This window comes from Dermacentor andersoni, chromosome 9 (genome assembly GCF_023375885.2).
Source record: "Dermacentor andersoni chromosome 9, qqDerAnde1_hic_scaffold, whole genome shotgun sequence".
NCBI lineage: Eukaryota > Metazoa > Arthropoda > Arachnida > Ixodida > Ixodidae > Dermacentor > Dermacentor andersoni.
Genome location: NC_092822.1, coordinates 137,967,433 through 137,983,766, shown reverse-complemented (window position 1 = coordinate 137,983,766; position 16,334 = coordinate 137,967,433). Strand labels below are relative to the sequence as shown.

The following is a 16,334-nucleotide window of genomic DNA, read 5'->3' as shown; positions in this document are numbered from 1 at the left end:
GGGAGCCACCGACGTTCCGACGTTCCACATTTGAGGATCCGGAAAGCTCGCTGGATACGTATGAGGGGGTTGCTACGTTTAACAGTTGGGACCGCGACAACAAGCTACGATATGTCTATTTCGCATTGGAAGACGCCGCCAGGACCTGGTTCGAGAATCGAGAAGCCACCTTAACGACGTGGGACCTGTTCCAAAGCGGCTTCTTGCAAACATTTACAAGCGTCGTACGAAACGAACGAGCCCAAGCTCTACTATAAACCAGAGTGCAGCTGCCAAATGAGACAATCGCGATCTTCACGGAGGAGATGGCCCATCTTTTCCGGCACGCCGACCCGGAAATATCGGAGGAGAAAAATGTCAGCTTCCTGATGCAGAGTGTCAAGCAAGAACTTTTCGCCAGACTTATTCGTAACTCGCCGAAGACCACAGCTGAGTTTTCTGCAGAGGCATCGACGATCAAGAAAACTCTGGAAATGCGCACCCGGCAATATAACTGCCAGGTGCTCACGCCGCAGTACGCCATCCAAGGACTAGGTTTCAACGACCTTCAAGAGACCAAGGCCATTGTGCGCGAAGAACTGCGCAAGGTCTTGCCTTCGTCGCAGCCTCAAGTGGCCCCTATCACCGACATCATGAAAGATGAGGTTCAGCGATAGCTTGGAGTTCCTGAGGTGCAGCCTCATTACCACAGCCCCAGCCAGAAGCGATGACCTACGCCGCCGTCGCGCACCGTCAAGGCCCCCCTTCGTGACCGCGCCAGGGCCCTGTAATGCCGCAATTCCGTCGCAATTCTGCAGCTTGGGGAGCGCCCACGTGACACCACTGACTACCTAGCCGCCACTCAATGGAACTCTCGACGACCCTCCCGTTCGCCGTCACCAGGCCGCTACCTGTTGCCGCAACGACGACCATACACTGGCCCAGCCCAGGGCCGGTCCATCAGCCCATATCCGGAAAACTAAAAGCAGCAACCGATGGAGGTGCGGTTGCTGTTCGTCGAACTGACGAAGACCCTCCGCCGCCACCAAAGACGCCGAAAACACTATCTCGACAACATAACAACAACGACACATCACCACCCCGACGAAGTCTGGCAGCAAAGAACACGCTGATGAAAGACGACCTGACGATGCGACTTTCCAGCCACAGGTCAACGCGATGCAGCCATGATCCGACGCCAAGACCTAACTGTAACGCAAGACAAAGAACCACCGACCTCAACGTGCTTCTCGACGGCCACGCAGCCACTGCCTTAGTCGACACAGGGGCCGATTACTCCGCCATGAGTGGACACATCACCGCCTAATTGAAGAAGGTTAAGACTGCATGGGAGGGCCCTCAAATTCGGACCACTGGAGGACACCTCATAACGCCGACTGGAATGTGCACGACCACCTTCGCCACCTTCGTTATCCTCCAACAGTGTTCACAAGACGTCATTCATGGCATGAACTTCCTGAACCAACACAGCGCAATCATCGACCTGAAGTCGAAATCGATAACGCTGTTCCAACATCAAGCGATACCGCCGGAGAGCTCTCATGGTCACCACACCTTGAGTGTGCTCGAAGATCAAGTGAGCATCCCGCCGCGCTCAAGCATTGTTATTTACGTCAGCACCGAAACACCAGCTGACAGAGGGTGTCATCGAGGGTGACCAGCATCTACTACTCGATCATGAAATTTGCGTCGCAAGAGGGCTCGCTTGACTCCACGGAGGGAAGGCGGAATTGATGCTAACCAACCTCAGCCAAGAGTTCAAGCACATCAGCAAGGGCATGACAATCGCGTACATCGAGGAAATTGTGGAAAGGAGCAATGCCTTTGTCCTCTCAGATTCTGCCGCATCTACCCCGCCGACCATAGTCCCCGAACCACATTACGACGTAAATCCAAGTCTCCCCATGCCTTCCTTCTGAGCAACAGCTCAGAAGTCTTCTCCGACGATACAAATACTGCTTTTTGACGTCATCGAGGATTCGGCAAACACCAGTTGCAAAGCATCGCATAATAACCGAAGAGTGCGCTCAACCACTCCGCCAGAACCCACACCGACTTTAGAAGCGAGAACGTGAAGCTATTAGGCAACAAGTCGACGAAATGCTCCGCAACGACATCATCCAGCCGCTGAAAAAGCCCGTGGCCAGCTCCTGTTGTCCTGGTGAAGAAAAATGATGGAACCCTGCGTTTCTGCGTCAATTATTGTCGACTGCATGAACAAGATCACGAAGAAGGACGTACAGTAGAACCCCGCTGCTACGTTTCTCACTGCTGTGTTTTCCCGGCTGCTACGTCGCTTTCATCAGGTCCCGGCATAGCTTCCATAGGATCCAATGTATAAGGAACCCCGCTGTTACGTAGTAGCTGTGAAAATGTTCCCGCATCATGCGTCGCAACCCGAACCCGCCTGGGCTAAAGTAGGCAACGCGCTCCAGCCATTATTTTGACTTTTGACGAGTTTTGACCGGGCTTGACTATGGAACTCCGCACGCCAGTTCGAGAGGCCGCCACTAGGTGCCCATTCGTGAAAAATGCTCTCACTATCATCACTGTGATTACGGTCCCCGCGTGCCGCATGGTTTGTTGGACGGGTCGACTCACAGAGGAAGGAAACTCAGGAGAGGCCCTGACGTCACTCTTCGGGAAGCTATAGCTAAAGGGAAGCCGGAAGTTGGCATTGCTCCGCCTATCGGGCCAGCTCTCCTCTCTTGTTTACGTTTCTCGCGAAACCACGCAGCGCTGCGCGCAACCGGGCTGCTTGGACGCGCGCGCTCCGCAGCAATACTAAACAATCGTTAGCACGTTAGCATGATTACACCAAAGAGGGCAAAATTTCCCGCGGTTATTCATTCGTCCGTTGCCGTTGCCTGGCGCATACAACGAAGAGCACGAGCCGCATGACGCCGGGGAGTTGCCAAATCCTAGCTTTGGAGAAGCCGTCGCGGCTCTGGACCTCCTCCGCAGGTACATCGCACCTCACAGCGACGCTGACAGCAATGCGGCCTTCCAGGCTATTGAGAAACGTGTGGTGATTTCTAGCGAGCGAAACAAACGGCAAGCCACCATTCTAGACTTTTTTTTAAGTTCTAAGCGCACTCTGTGGAAATAAATCGTCTATAGTTGAAGCTGCACTTTTTTCATTCATTTTCGGAGCTTTCCTCACTGTTGCGTTTTCCCGGCTGTTACGTTTTTTTTCCTCGGTCCGGTGAAAAACGTATGAACGGGGTTCCACTGTATATCCCCTTCCATGGATAGACGACGCATTGGATCGGCTCTGCAACGCTAAATACTTCTCGTCATTGGACCTTAAGTCTGGCTACCAGTAAATAGAAGTTGAAGAGATCGCGAAAAGACCGCCTTCATCACGCCAGACAGCCTCTACTGTGCTCGGCGCCTGCAACGTTTCAGCGCATCATGGACACAGTTTTAGCAGGATTGAAGTAGCAGCCGTGTCTCGTTTACTTGGATGACATCGTTGTCTTCGCCAGAAATTCCTAAGACCACCTTAGGCGGCTTGCGACAGTATTAGAGGCCATCAAATTATCAGGGCTCACTCTGAAACCGCAAAGTGCCGCTTCGCTTACGATGAGCTTCTGTTCCTAGGCCACGTCATCACCAAATCCAGATTACGCCCTACCCACAGAACACAGCTGCCATCGCAAAGTTCCGGCAGCCCATTGACAAGAAGGCAGTGCGTAGATTCCTTGGCATGTGTGCCTACTACAGGCGCTTTGTCAAGGACTTTTCATGCATCGTTGAGCCGCTAACGCATCTAACCAACTCTTATGTCGAGTTCAAGTGGCAAATGCCGCAGGTTGATGTATTTCAAGAACTAAAACGACGCATGCAGTCGCCATCGGTACTTGCACATTTTGACGAAGACGCCGATACCGAAATCCACACTGACGCCAGTAACCTAGGCCTCGGTACCGTCCTAGTCCAGAAGAAACACGGCCATGAACGGGTGATATCCTATGCTAGCTGGTCGCTGTCAAAAGCGGAAGAAAATTATTCTACAACTGAAAAGGAATGCCTTGCCATCATTTGGGCTACAACAAAATTCTGCCCTTAACTATATGAGAGGCCATTCAAAGTCATCAGCGACCATCACGCGTTGTGTTGGCTAGCTAACTTAAAGGACCCTTCAGGACGGCTGGCGAGGTGGAGCCTCAGACTGCAAGAATATGACATCACAGTAATCTACAAGTTCGGATGAAAACACTCTGACGCCGACTGCCTATAACGCGCCCCCATCGATCTCCCGCCGCAAGACGACGAGGACGACGACGCCTTCCTCGGAATAATAAGCGTGGAAGACTACACTAAACAGCAACGAGCAGACCCGGAGCTCAAAGCCGTCATCGAGTATTTGGAAGGGAACATCGACGTAGTCCCCAGGACATTTAGGCGCAGATTGTCTTCGTTCACGTTACAAAACAACCTGCTCCTAAAGAAGAACTTCTGACCAGTCCGCCCCAGCTACCTTCTTGTTGTTCCGTCAGCGCTGCGTCCAGAAATACTCCACGCCCTACATGACGATCCAACCGCTGGGCACCTCGGATTCTCCCGAACACTGTCGAGAGTACAGGAAAGGTATTAATGGCCGCGTCTGACCTCCGACGTCGCCTCTTACATTAAGACATGCCGATACTGTCAGGGACGCAAGACACCACCGAAAAGGCCAGCAGGATTACTACAGCCGATCAAACCTTCTCGCCGACCATTTCAGCAGATGCGGATTGATTTGTGGGGACCATTTCCGGCATCAACAACCGGAAATAAGTGAATCGTCGTGGCGACGGACTACCTCACCCGCTTCGCTGAAACTAAAGCACTGCCGAAAGGTAGCGCCGCTGAAGTAGCGAAATCCTTTGTCGAAAACATCTCATATCTCAGAACACATCTCAGAAACATAGAAATGAAATATACTTCATACTCTGCGCTAACCCTGGCATTATACAATATGTGGACGTGCTGAGTAACATGCGTTGCAATGACCGTAGGATGGTAAGAACTCGAATTAGCCTAGACCTGAGGAGGGAACGGAAGAAACTGATACATAAGAAGCCAGTCAATGAGTTAGCGGTAAGAGGGAAAATAGAGGAATTCCAGATCAAGCTACAGAACAGGTACTCAGCTTTAACTCAGGAAGAGGACCTTAGTGTTGAAGATATGAATGACAATCTTGTGGGCATCATTAAGGAGTGTGCAATAGAAGTCGGTGGTAACTCCGTTAGACAGCATACCAGTAAGCTATCTCAGGAGACGAAAAATCTCATCAAGAAACGCCAATGTATTAAAGCCTCTAACCCTACAGCTAGAATAGAACTGGCAGAACTTTCAAAGTTGATCAACAAGCGTAAGACAGCTAACATAAGGAACATGCTCTCAGGAATGGAGGAAGCCTAACAGCAGTGAAGAAGAAACTAGGAATTGGCAAGAATCAGATGTATGCGTTAAAGAAACAAAGCTGGCAATATCATTACTAATATGGATGAGATAGTTCAAGTGGCTGAGGAGTTCTATAGAGATTTATACAGTACCAGTGGCACCCATGACGATAATGGAAGAGAGAATAGTCTAGAGGAATTCGTCGACTTGGGCCCCCTTCATATATTACCTCAGCTTGTCATTTTCAGGTAGAGGGTCTTTGCTTGACCCATCGGTGGTTTGCCTTTGGTGGGTTGCCTTTGGTAAACGCCTAAGAAATACTCTTTGCCGTATTGAGACGTAACAGGAGCTTCAGTAGTGGGCAATGAGAGCGTCGCAGCTACGATTGCCCCTGGGTGCACCATACACGATGCAGCACAGCCATTCCCCTCATTGCACTGACCCCTTCTAGCTTTCTAGTACACTGTAGCGATGGCACCAACCACTTCAGGCAGTTCGTAAGCAGTGCTCGTGTCGTGGGAGGAAACACCAGCCCATCTCACCACCAGAAGAGCCTTCAACATGTGGTCAACGCTACAGGACCTTTGGGTTGCCTCAGGATGTCGCAGAAAAGGTCCATTGCAGACTTCTTTTCAAGTGCAACCAAGCGGGCCAAGCAACAATGCATCCCCACAGATCTTTCTGCTTCAACAATGGGAGATTCAGAAAGAATCAATGAACAAAGAAATCCTTCTCAGCGTTCCATTTTGATTCTGCTTGAAGAGACTGCGTACATCATCACTTCTGACGACGCTTGTACGTCTGTCCTCGGTGGTGCAAATGGACAGTGAGAACCTGATTCTGCGACTGAATTCACCGCCTCGGATATGGATGTCGACCATGCAGGCCAGTTGGACATTTCAAAATTTAAGACAGAGTCACCCACACAGCCAATACTGAACCCAATTCCATGTAAGAAGTACGGCGAATTGAACAGAAGCTTCCACTCAAACTGGTACTGCCTATTTCCTTGATCGTTTGCCTTGCCTATTTCCTTGATCCCAACCTTGTTCGACAGAAGTGGTATGTGTGCCTCCTGCGCAAAAGCACAAATGAGACATGATGAGGCAAAAATTTTTCGCACTACATTGGAATGTCTTACCTTTGAGATACATAGATGGGATTGCCATCGAGTACTAGACAGCCGCTCCTTATGAGCGGGCGGAGTGCAATTTGCGCCCCGTTAATTACAGCTTTCTGTGGCACAAGGTATGATGACATAGCAGGAAGAAGATGACCATGCGTGAAATGTACAACAGTGGGAAAGCTGTAAACCAAAGGAGACTGCCAAAACAAGCGCGAAACTTCTGCTTCAAAAAGTGATGAGCAAACGACACAAAAGAAAAAAGAAAGCCTGCCTCAGCTCATTGCCAGAGCAAAGTGTTCCAGCAGCAGGGCAAACCCACAGGCGGCCTGCGAGCTGCCGAAGGAGAAAAACTTAACACGATTCCGGCAGTGCTCGGACTACTGCATGGAGCTTCCGGCATGGAAGCTGCCAGAGAAAAACAAATGCTCAGCAGACATCTTGGGCAGCCCGCACACTGCCGACTGGCTGCTGGAGCGTAATCTAAGAGGCCCAATAGGCGATCGCTTAAGCCATTGCAGACAGCCACTTTAATTTTGTTGGAGCTTTGTCTTTCAAGCACATCAGAGGTGGCACGATGAATGAAACGGTCACTTGACTCCTTGTTGTGACACGTTCAATGACCTGAAACCTACCGATGGCCTCACTCTGCAAGGGAAGGTGAGGACACCCTCGTGGCCTCAAGGATGGCAACAAGCGATGCTGCACGAGCGTGCTGAATTGGGCTGGTTGGTTCATAACGAAGGGGATAAAAACGGCGCAAAGAATTGGACGAAAGCAGAGATGACTGCACATTCAACGAATGAATGGACTCAGTGAAACATCATGACATGTTAACCGCTAAAAATTAGAACAGCGAAAGAAACATGGGGTTAACAAGTCATGCAGTAAATACCAGCTAAGCCATGTTCTAGTGCTTGTAAAGTGAATGAAACCTGCTCAAAAGGACACGGCAATATGTTAGCTACCGTGTATAGTCCTACCTTCTAAATGGCCATCCAGGCACTCACTCTGGTTCTGAACACCCATCTTGCCCTAGCATACAAGCTCAGAAGCCATCTTCGTATGAATGTCAAACACAAAACTTCCTCTTTAGGAAGGTTCACCACATGGCGAGGAAGCCTTATGAAAAGAGACACATTCTGAGGGAAAATTTTTCGCTTTAATTGCTTCAAAGCATTCCCTCTGCAGTAGCAGCCTATTCTTCATTGTTCAGTATTGCGCAGTAGAGACCAACTGTGTAAACATGCAAACAAACACGCGAGTGAGCTTGACAGGAAAGCTGACCTGGCTGACTATGGTGGGAAATGCACCTCAATCTTTCAGAGCGTGAAAGCTTTGCTCCAGCTTAAGTGGTGGCAGTGTCTCATACTACTCACGCTGCATCTTGCTTACACTAGCAGCCAAGGAGATTTAGTGCATCATCGAGAGCTATTTCGAGCAGGTTTCTTGATTACCAGTGAAATGTGAAGCATGCAGGTAATATGATGGGCATGTCCAAGCAAGATGGACGCTGACCAGAAACTGATGAACAAAGCAGGAATACCCGCCCTCCTCGTTGATTGTTCACTATGTGTGTTTTATACAATGAGGCTCCTTTTGAGTTAATCAAGCTTCATTTCGCGGTGCTTTAGCGCGAACTTTCGTAGCGTCCCTGTGTGTATGCTCCTTTGTTACCCGCCTGTAAACAATTCTTTTGTTGTTCTGTTGCACCTTCTTCCATGTCACCACTGAAGAGCAAGACACCTACAATGTCCAGGTGACTCAAGGCACGGGACCTTCTCACCTGAGGAAGAAGTCTCGCAGCAGCTTGCGGTTGTCGCCAATCCTCATTTTCCCGCCAACGTGCGGGAAGTTGAACACTATTTCACTCAGCTCTGTGCAACAATGCGACACCCACGGGTGTTCGTGCAGGCACCGGGCGTCCACGTCCGTCAGCACTCGAACACCTGCGTTGGAGCACACTTTATGATTACACTGCTCTGTACTTGTCTCTGCACCGTTTATTCCAGGCAGACATATTGGTGCATTGTAATTAAGATTGCACATGCACTCATGATGCATTCAACACTGTCTCACTCATTTCAATGCCGTTGTTGTATAGAATCATTTTATGAACAGATGCTAATATTTCGTCTATAACCTTGTGCCAAGCAAGCAAAAGATGACTCACTGTATGGAAGTTGGAAGTCAGAACAGAACTGTTTACAATAATTTCCAGGGTGAAAAATAGTCGTTCCAGTGCCACACACTTTTCAAAGAATAATTCTCATCCCACACTGCCTAAATTCAATTAAATGGACAAAAATACATATTGGACTGCCTTGGTTAAAAATCATATATGCAGATCCAAGGCACATTTTGCTGCATATTGTCAAGTGGAAGTGACGTTAAAGAACACAGTAGCAATACTAGGAAAGGCAAAACATTTATTGGGCGAACCTGTGCCCACAAAGACAGGCTACACTTAAAGCACAACGATAGCGGAGAACACAGTGGGCGATCGGCGAAAATCTGATTAGCGGGTCAAGTGCGTCAGCTTTTATACATCAGTCGTCGAATGTTCAAGAGTAATCGCTGGGACCCGCCTTCCGCAAAGTTCTACATTATTTGGGTTGCGGACCCATGCAATAAGATTACACGAGGTTCGGTCACAGACAGCGGATGGAACCATAGATAACATTTCAGAAACTTCCGATACATGCAAGCACGTCCTGCGCTGCGCAAGAGCATTTGTTAGGCAATGAAACATGTCGTCCCTGGAGCACCATGTTGCAGCAGGATGTTCTCGCCAAAGAATTTCGCCACTTCGGCTGTGCTACCTTTCGGCAGAGCTTTCATTTCAGCGAAGTGGGTGAGGTAGTCCATTGCCACGACGATCCACTTATTTCCGGTTGTTGATGTCGGAAAGGGTCCTAACAAGTCCATCCTCATCTGCTGAAATGGTCAGCAAGGAGGCTCGATTGGCTGTAGTAATCCCGCTGGCCTTGTCAGTGGTGTCTTGCGTCGCTGACAGTCTCGGCATGTCCCGACATAACGAGTGACGTCGGCAGTCAGGCGTGGCCAATAATACCTTTCCTGTATCTTCGACATGTTAATCAACAAGCGTAAGACAGCTGACATAAGGAAGTATAATATGGATAGAATTGAACATGCTCTCAGGAACGGAGGAAGCCTAAAAGCTGTGAAGAAGAAACTAGGAATTGGCAAGAATCACATGTATCAGGCTGATCAGGCGTAATCAGGCTGATGATGATGATGATGACATGTATGCGTTAAGAGACAAAGCCGGCAATATCATTACTAATATGGATCAGATAGTTTAAGTGGCTGAGGAGTTCTATAGAGATTTATACAGTACCAGTGGCACCCACGACGATAATGGAAGAGAGAATAGTCTAGAGGAATTCGAAATCCCACAGGTAACACCGGAAGAAGTAAAGAAAGCCTTGGGAGCTATGCAAAGGGGGAAGGCAGCTGGGGAGGATCAGGTAACAGCAGATTTGTTGAAGGATAGTGGGCAGATTGTTCTAGAGAAACTGGCCACCCTGTATACACAATGCCTCATGACTTCGAGCGTACCGGAATCTTGGAAAAACGCTAACATAATCCTAATCCATAAGAAAGGGGATGCCAAAGACTTGAAAAATTATAGACCGATCAGTTTACTGTCCATTGCCTACAAAGTATTTACTAAGGTAATTGCAAATAGAATCAGGAACACCTTAGACTTCCGTCAACCAAAGGACCAGGCAGGATTCCGTAAAGGCTACTCAACAATAGACCATATTCACACTATCAATCAGGTGATAGAAAAATGTGCGGAATATAACCAACCCTTATAGATAATTTTCATTGATTATGAGAAAGCGTTTGATTCAGCTGAAACCTCGGCAGTCATGCAGGCATTATGGAATCAGGGTGTAGACAAGCCATATGTAAAAATACTGATAGGTATCTATAGCGACTGCATAGCCACCGTAGTCCTCCATGAAGAAAGCAACAAAATCCCAATAAAGAAGGGTGTCAGGCAGGGAGATACGATCTTTGCAATGCTATTGACAGCGTGTTTACAGGAGGTATCAGAGACCTGGATTGGGAAGAATTGGGGATAAGAGTTAATGGAGAATACCTTAGTAACTTGCGATTCGCTGATGATATTGCCTTGCTTAGTAACTCAGGGGACCAACTGCAATGCATGCTCACTGACCTGGAGAGGCAAAGCCGAAGGGTGGGTCGAAAAATTAATCTGCAGAAAATTAAAGTAATGTTTAACAGTCTCGGAAGGGAACAGCAGTTTAGGTAGTGAGGCACTGGAAGTGGTAAGGGAATACATCTACTTAGGACAGGTAGTGACTGCGGATCCGGATCATGAGACTGAAATAATCAGAAGAATAAGAATGGGCTGGGGTGCGTTTGGCAGGCATTCTCAGATCATGAGCAGCAAGTTGCCATTATCCCTCAAGAGAACAGTTTATAACAGCTGGGTCTTACCAGTACTCATGTACAGGGCAGAAACCTGGAGGCTTACGAAAAGGGTTCTACTTAAATTGAGGATGACGCAACGAGCTATGGAAAGAAGAATGATAGGTATTACGTTAAGGGATAAGGAAAGAGCAGATTGGGTGAGGGAACAAACGCGAGTTAATGATATCTTAGTTGAAATCAAGAAAAAGAAATGGGCATGCCCAGGTCACATAATGAGGAGGCAAGATAACCGATGGTCATTAAGAGTTACGGAATGGATTCCAAGGGAAGGAAAGCGTAGCAGAAAGTTAGGTGGGCGGATGAGATTAAGAAGTTTGCAGGGACAACATGGCCACAATTAGTACATGACTGGGGTAGTTGGAGAGCTATGGGAGAGGCCTTTGCCCTGCAGTAGGCATAACCAGGCTGATGATGATGGTGTATCTTCGATAGCGTCCGGGAGAATCCGAGGTGCCCAGCGCTCGGATCATCATGTAGGGCGTGCAATACTTCTGGACGCAGCCCTGAAGGAACAAGAAGATAGTTGGCACGGACTGGTGAGAAGTCTTTTAACAGTAGGTTGTTTTGAAGCGAGAAACAAGGCAATCCTCACTTAAATGCCCTAGGGATGTCGGTGTGCCCTTCCAAATACTCGACGAGATTTTTCAACTCCAGGTCTGCTCGTTGCTGTTCAGTGACGTCTTCCACGCTTAATATGCCAAGGAAGGTGTCGTCATCATCATGGGGGCGCGTGATAGGCAATCGGCATCAGAGTGTTTTCGTCCGGACTTGTAGGCCTTTTATACATCAGTCGTCGAATGTTCCAGAGTAATCGATGGGACCCGCATGCCTTCCACAAAGTTCTACATTATTCTCGTCGTGCACACATGCAATGAGATTACACAAGGTTCGGTCACAGACAGCGGATGGAACCATCGATAACATTCCAGAAACTTCCGATACATGCAGGTGCATCCTGCGCTGTGCGATAACATTTGTTAGGCAGTGAAACGTGTCGCCCGATAAAGACAAAGAAGTACACGTGTCAATATATGAAGCAAATATCTTGTGAAGCGGTTAATTAAATGCTATGAATTTGTCCATTTAATTCCTGCATCTTGGGTGCAAAAGAAACTGGCACATGTGCTATCATGCAACTATGCTACAAAATGTGACAACTCTTATATTGGCTTGTATCTCTCAATTTATTTATTTTAAATTTACCCCCATTTCCTGGCAAATCTGCCATTGTGGGTATGTGCCTTAGTATGAAAACCATCATCATCAACAAGTGGTGATGATCTCAGAGGTAGTTGTCGCAGGCACGACAGAAGTACAAGTGTGATTGTGGCCTATTGGTTGAGAAAGTAGGCACAGAAAGGTTAGAGTGGCTTGCTTCATTAAAGGAATTATGCTCTTGATAACACTATTTGTTGTAATAAGGATATTTAGGTATCATTCATTTTATCACCGAGTAATTCTGCAGACCACAAGGCACCTGTGCACCAGCTATTTGCCAACACAGCAGCACTGCTGCAAACAGCTGATCTGTTCTCTGCATCATGGTCAGGAGGGCCCGCAAAGAAAGATTTGCTTTAAAATACATTGGTACGCACTTGACCCAGTGCTTAGGATTTTAAATTTATTTTCTATCTTGGTGTATGCTACTAAATTTAGAAAAATAGAATGTCCTGTGCACCTGATAATGCCTCAAGCCACATACAAAAATTTACCGTATTTGTACTTTGTACCTCTATTCTGGTCAGAAAACTAAATATTTGTGGCTGGAGGACCAACCACAGAGTGATGCCTGTCTTTGAATAGAAAGACTGTCTGCTATCACAAAACTGCAAGCCAATGAAACTAATAATAATAATAATAATAATAATAATAATAATAATAATAATAATAATAATAATAATTTATTGCCACAAAATATACAAAACAACACAAGCAAGCCGGTCTAAGCCTTAGTTGGCTTGTAGGACCGTGCCAATGAATATGATAGACAAGGCAAAAAAAAAATATACATAAATTGATGATACATGAAGGGAAAAAAAATTTAAAAAAACGAATGGCAAAAAATTGAAAAGAACAAGATAAAATTTGGTTATCTATATATAACAAAAGTTGAAGAGGTAAATATTGCAATGCAAAAAAATGTACAAGAGGTTAATTTTATGTAGCTGCTTTAAGAAGTGTTTGAGCGTGCTTTTTGATGTCGCATTAAAAATTTCTTCTGGTAATTTGTTAAATATGTCAGGCACATAAGCACAGCATCTGGCTGCGCCATACCGTGTGGCTGAATGCGGAACTACTTAATGGACGTTTTCTAAGCTCCCTTGTGGCGGCACTTTTTTGTTTGAAAGCGGAATTCCAGAAATGTTTAACGACAACTGTTTCCATAAGTAATGAATGGAAGTTCGGTAGACCAAGTTCACGGAAGATATTTGCAGATGTTACTATTGGGGAATTGTATGCGACATTTTTAAGAATGTTTTTTATAATGCGGTCTACCCTGCATCTCCATCGATCAGAACGAAAGCCAAAGTATGTAATGCCGTACCTCAACACACTGTAACCTAGTGCATGTGCTATAATCTTTTTTACAGACAAGGGTGCAATACTTTTGACATTAAACAACAGCCACGCTACTGACCTCAGTTTAGAACAAATAAGTGATAAGTGATGTTGCCACGATAAATTACTATCGAAATAGATTCCGAGATATTTCACATAATTCACGTATGGAATAGGCGCACATTTACAATGAACACGGTCTGACTCTGCAAGTAGAGAGGCATGTTAATAACTGTAGTCTTAAGTGGGGAGCGAAAACAAATAAGTTTTGTTTTTGGGCATTTACAACAATTCCATTATTAGCGAACCAAAGCATTGCTTTGTACACGTCATGTTGCAACATTTCAGTGGACATTTTATAAGAAAGGTGTTTCGCTAGTAATACAGTGTCGTCAGCATACTGGAATACTGAACATTTCGAAATTGCCAAAGAGAAGTCGTTAACGAAAACGTTAAACAACAATGGCGACATGGCGACAAAATAATAATAATAATAATAATATAGAACAATACCTAAAAGAGCACACAGTCAACTTTTAACAGAGTCCTTCAATACTTTTCTTCTGGTCACGAAACTCCCGCGTAATGTTGTGAGAGCACTCCATATAACGCCCGCAGTGGACGCATCACAACGCTGGCACAAGGACACCGGAGCAGACGCCTGACGGATGCCACAGGCATCTTTTGTGAGTGTGCCCACTTTTGCGCAAGGGTCAACTATCATTGGCAAATTTTTGGTCCCCTCATTACAAAAAAGAACAGAAATAAAAGTGAGGCATGTGCACATTATCGGCACAACGTGCAAATCACTGCCCCATTTTTGTACAGTGGATATTTAAGAGGATGGAGTGTTAAGACCTCAGATGTGGACAACTTGAAAACAACTACAATGCATTGTTCCATCTTCAGGTTCACATGCATTCATAACAGTGGCCTAATTCAGAATTTGAAAGAAACATTTCAGACTACTCCATCGTTAGAAACCGGCAACTGGGCGATTGCACGTCACACTTTTATGTAATTATTTATAAGAGGCCTGCAGTACTGTTTTTAGCTGCTCGCGTTTTGGTTTTTGCAGCGTACATCTCTCTCCGTGTAGTGACATCACAATTAGTGATACCGACACTGCCTGCCTATCATTTGTTATGTTCCTGCGTGTAAGTCCTCCCCCCCCCCAGTAGCAAGGGTGCCTAATGAACTAATCACCACCTAAAACATACTAATTAAAAACTAAAGTTACTAACTTACTAAACTTACAAATGAACTAAATTATTTTCAGAACAATAACGAACTAAGTTAACTAAACTCGCTATTTAACTGATACCAAACTTAACAAAGCAAACCGAAAAAATGAACAAGGAAAATAGAAATAACTATAATTAATTAGCTAACTAAAATAACTTAACTAAATACCTAAGTTCAGTAAAAATGAACCAACTAAGATAACTAAGTGATAAACTAAGTAAGTTAACTAGCCTCACTAATCAAACTTAAACTAAGTAAACTAAAGTAAGCCTAACCTACCTAAATATCTAATTACAACTAATTAACCAAGCAAATAACTGACTAACTTACTACCTAAACTTACTAATCAACGAACCAATTATCTAATTACCTAAGCTAACAAAACGAACTAAACAAATAACTAGCCAAATACAACTATAATCAACCGAATAAGTATATATAATCAAATTAGCAAGGATACCCAATTCATTATCTACAGTATCTACGATTGCCTAACTAAATTAACAAAATTTTCCACTAGCTAAATTAACATAACCTAACTAAAATAACCAACAAAACATCAGAACGGGAAGACAGGGGGTTAATCGAGGGGCCCGATTTTTAATGCGAGAGCGTTAAGGAGCTTGTGTCGCAAAAAAGCCGGTGTCGGCGGCGCTGGCCGTGTGCGAAAAATCCCGGAAGGCAATCTCATAAATAAAAACAACTTGCATGATGGGCTGGGTGGGAATCGAACCAGGCTCTCCAGAGCAGGAGACGGAGACGCTACCACTCAGCCACGAGTTTTTTTTTCTTTCTTTATTACATGGAAAACAAAACTGAAGGTGTATTACAACGTTGACACAATTACACACTTAAAACTCGGGTAAACACACACATGCATCCAACAAGTGCATCCAGTCTGGCAGACGGTCCTGCACAGCATACACACTTCTTACATAGGCAGCACTTTCATGAAAGAAGGATTTTGAAGATCGTGGGTTTTCGGCATGGCGATCACACAGTCTACTTCTCCACAGGCTATATAAGCCAAGTACTATGAACATGTCACAGGGAGGACCACCTGTAACCTTAAACGGCAGAAACCTAATTGAATATGGAGTCATGTCAATGTCCTTTTTAAGCGTCCGTTGGAGAATGTCCAAAAAAAATACAGCGCCCTTACAGTCTATGAAGCAGTGATCTATGGTTTCGGCACGTGGACAGAGCCGACAGTTTGTTGACCACGGTACAAAGCAACCCCGCGAATTTAACCCAGTTTTAACAGGGAGTGTTTCTGAATGTAAATTAAAGAAAAATGCTTTTACTCCAGGAGGTACACACATTTTTCGGACGCACTTAAGTACATCCTGAAAAGGTCGGCTTAAATAAGGTGCATGATACAAAGGATCTGGGAAAATAGACTCCACCAGTGCCGCAGAAATTGCTTTTTGACTGGCAGTGAACACGTACTCCAGGCTGAATCTAACTTTCAAGAAAAGAAATGTGTCAACAACTTCCTTGAGGAAGCCCCAAGGAGCCTGTGGGACAT

General features: G+C 45.8%; 1 protein-coding gene across 5 annotated transcripts in view; it reads right to left on the bottom strand.

Annotated features, from left to right (window-relative positions):
• Positions 1 to 16,334, bottom strand: part of LOC126529763 (ferredoxin-fold anticodon-binding domain-containing protein 1 homolog) — a 155,339-nt gene that overhangs the window by 104,431 nt on the left and 34,574 nt on the right. For 3 of the 5 annotated variants that reach the window (XM_050177268.3, XM_055070025.2, XM_055070024.2), the window contains exon 2: positions 8,301 to 8,463. In XM_050177268.3, coding sequence (XP_050033225.1) covers positions 8,301 to 8,463 — 163 coding nt within the window. Of the gene's footprint in view, positions 1 to 8,300; positions 8,464 to 16,334 lie in introns of those variants that run through there. The other 2 variants (XM_055070027.1, XM_055070029.1) reach the window with 1 other exon arrangement.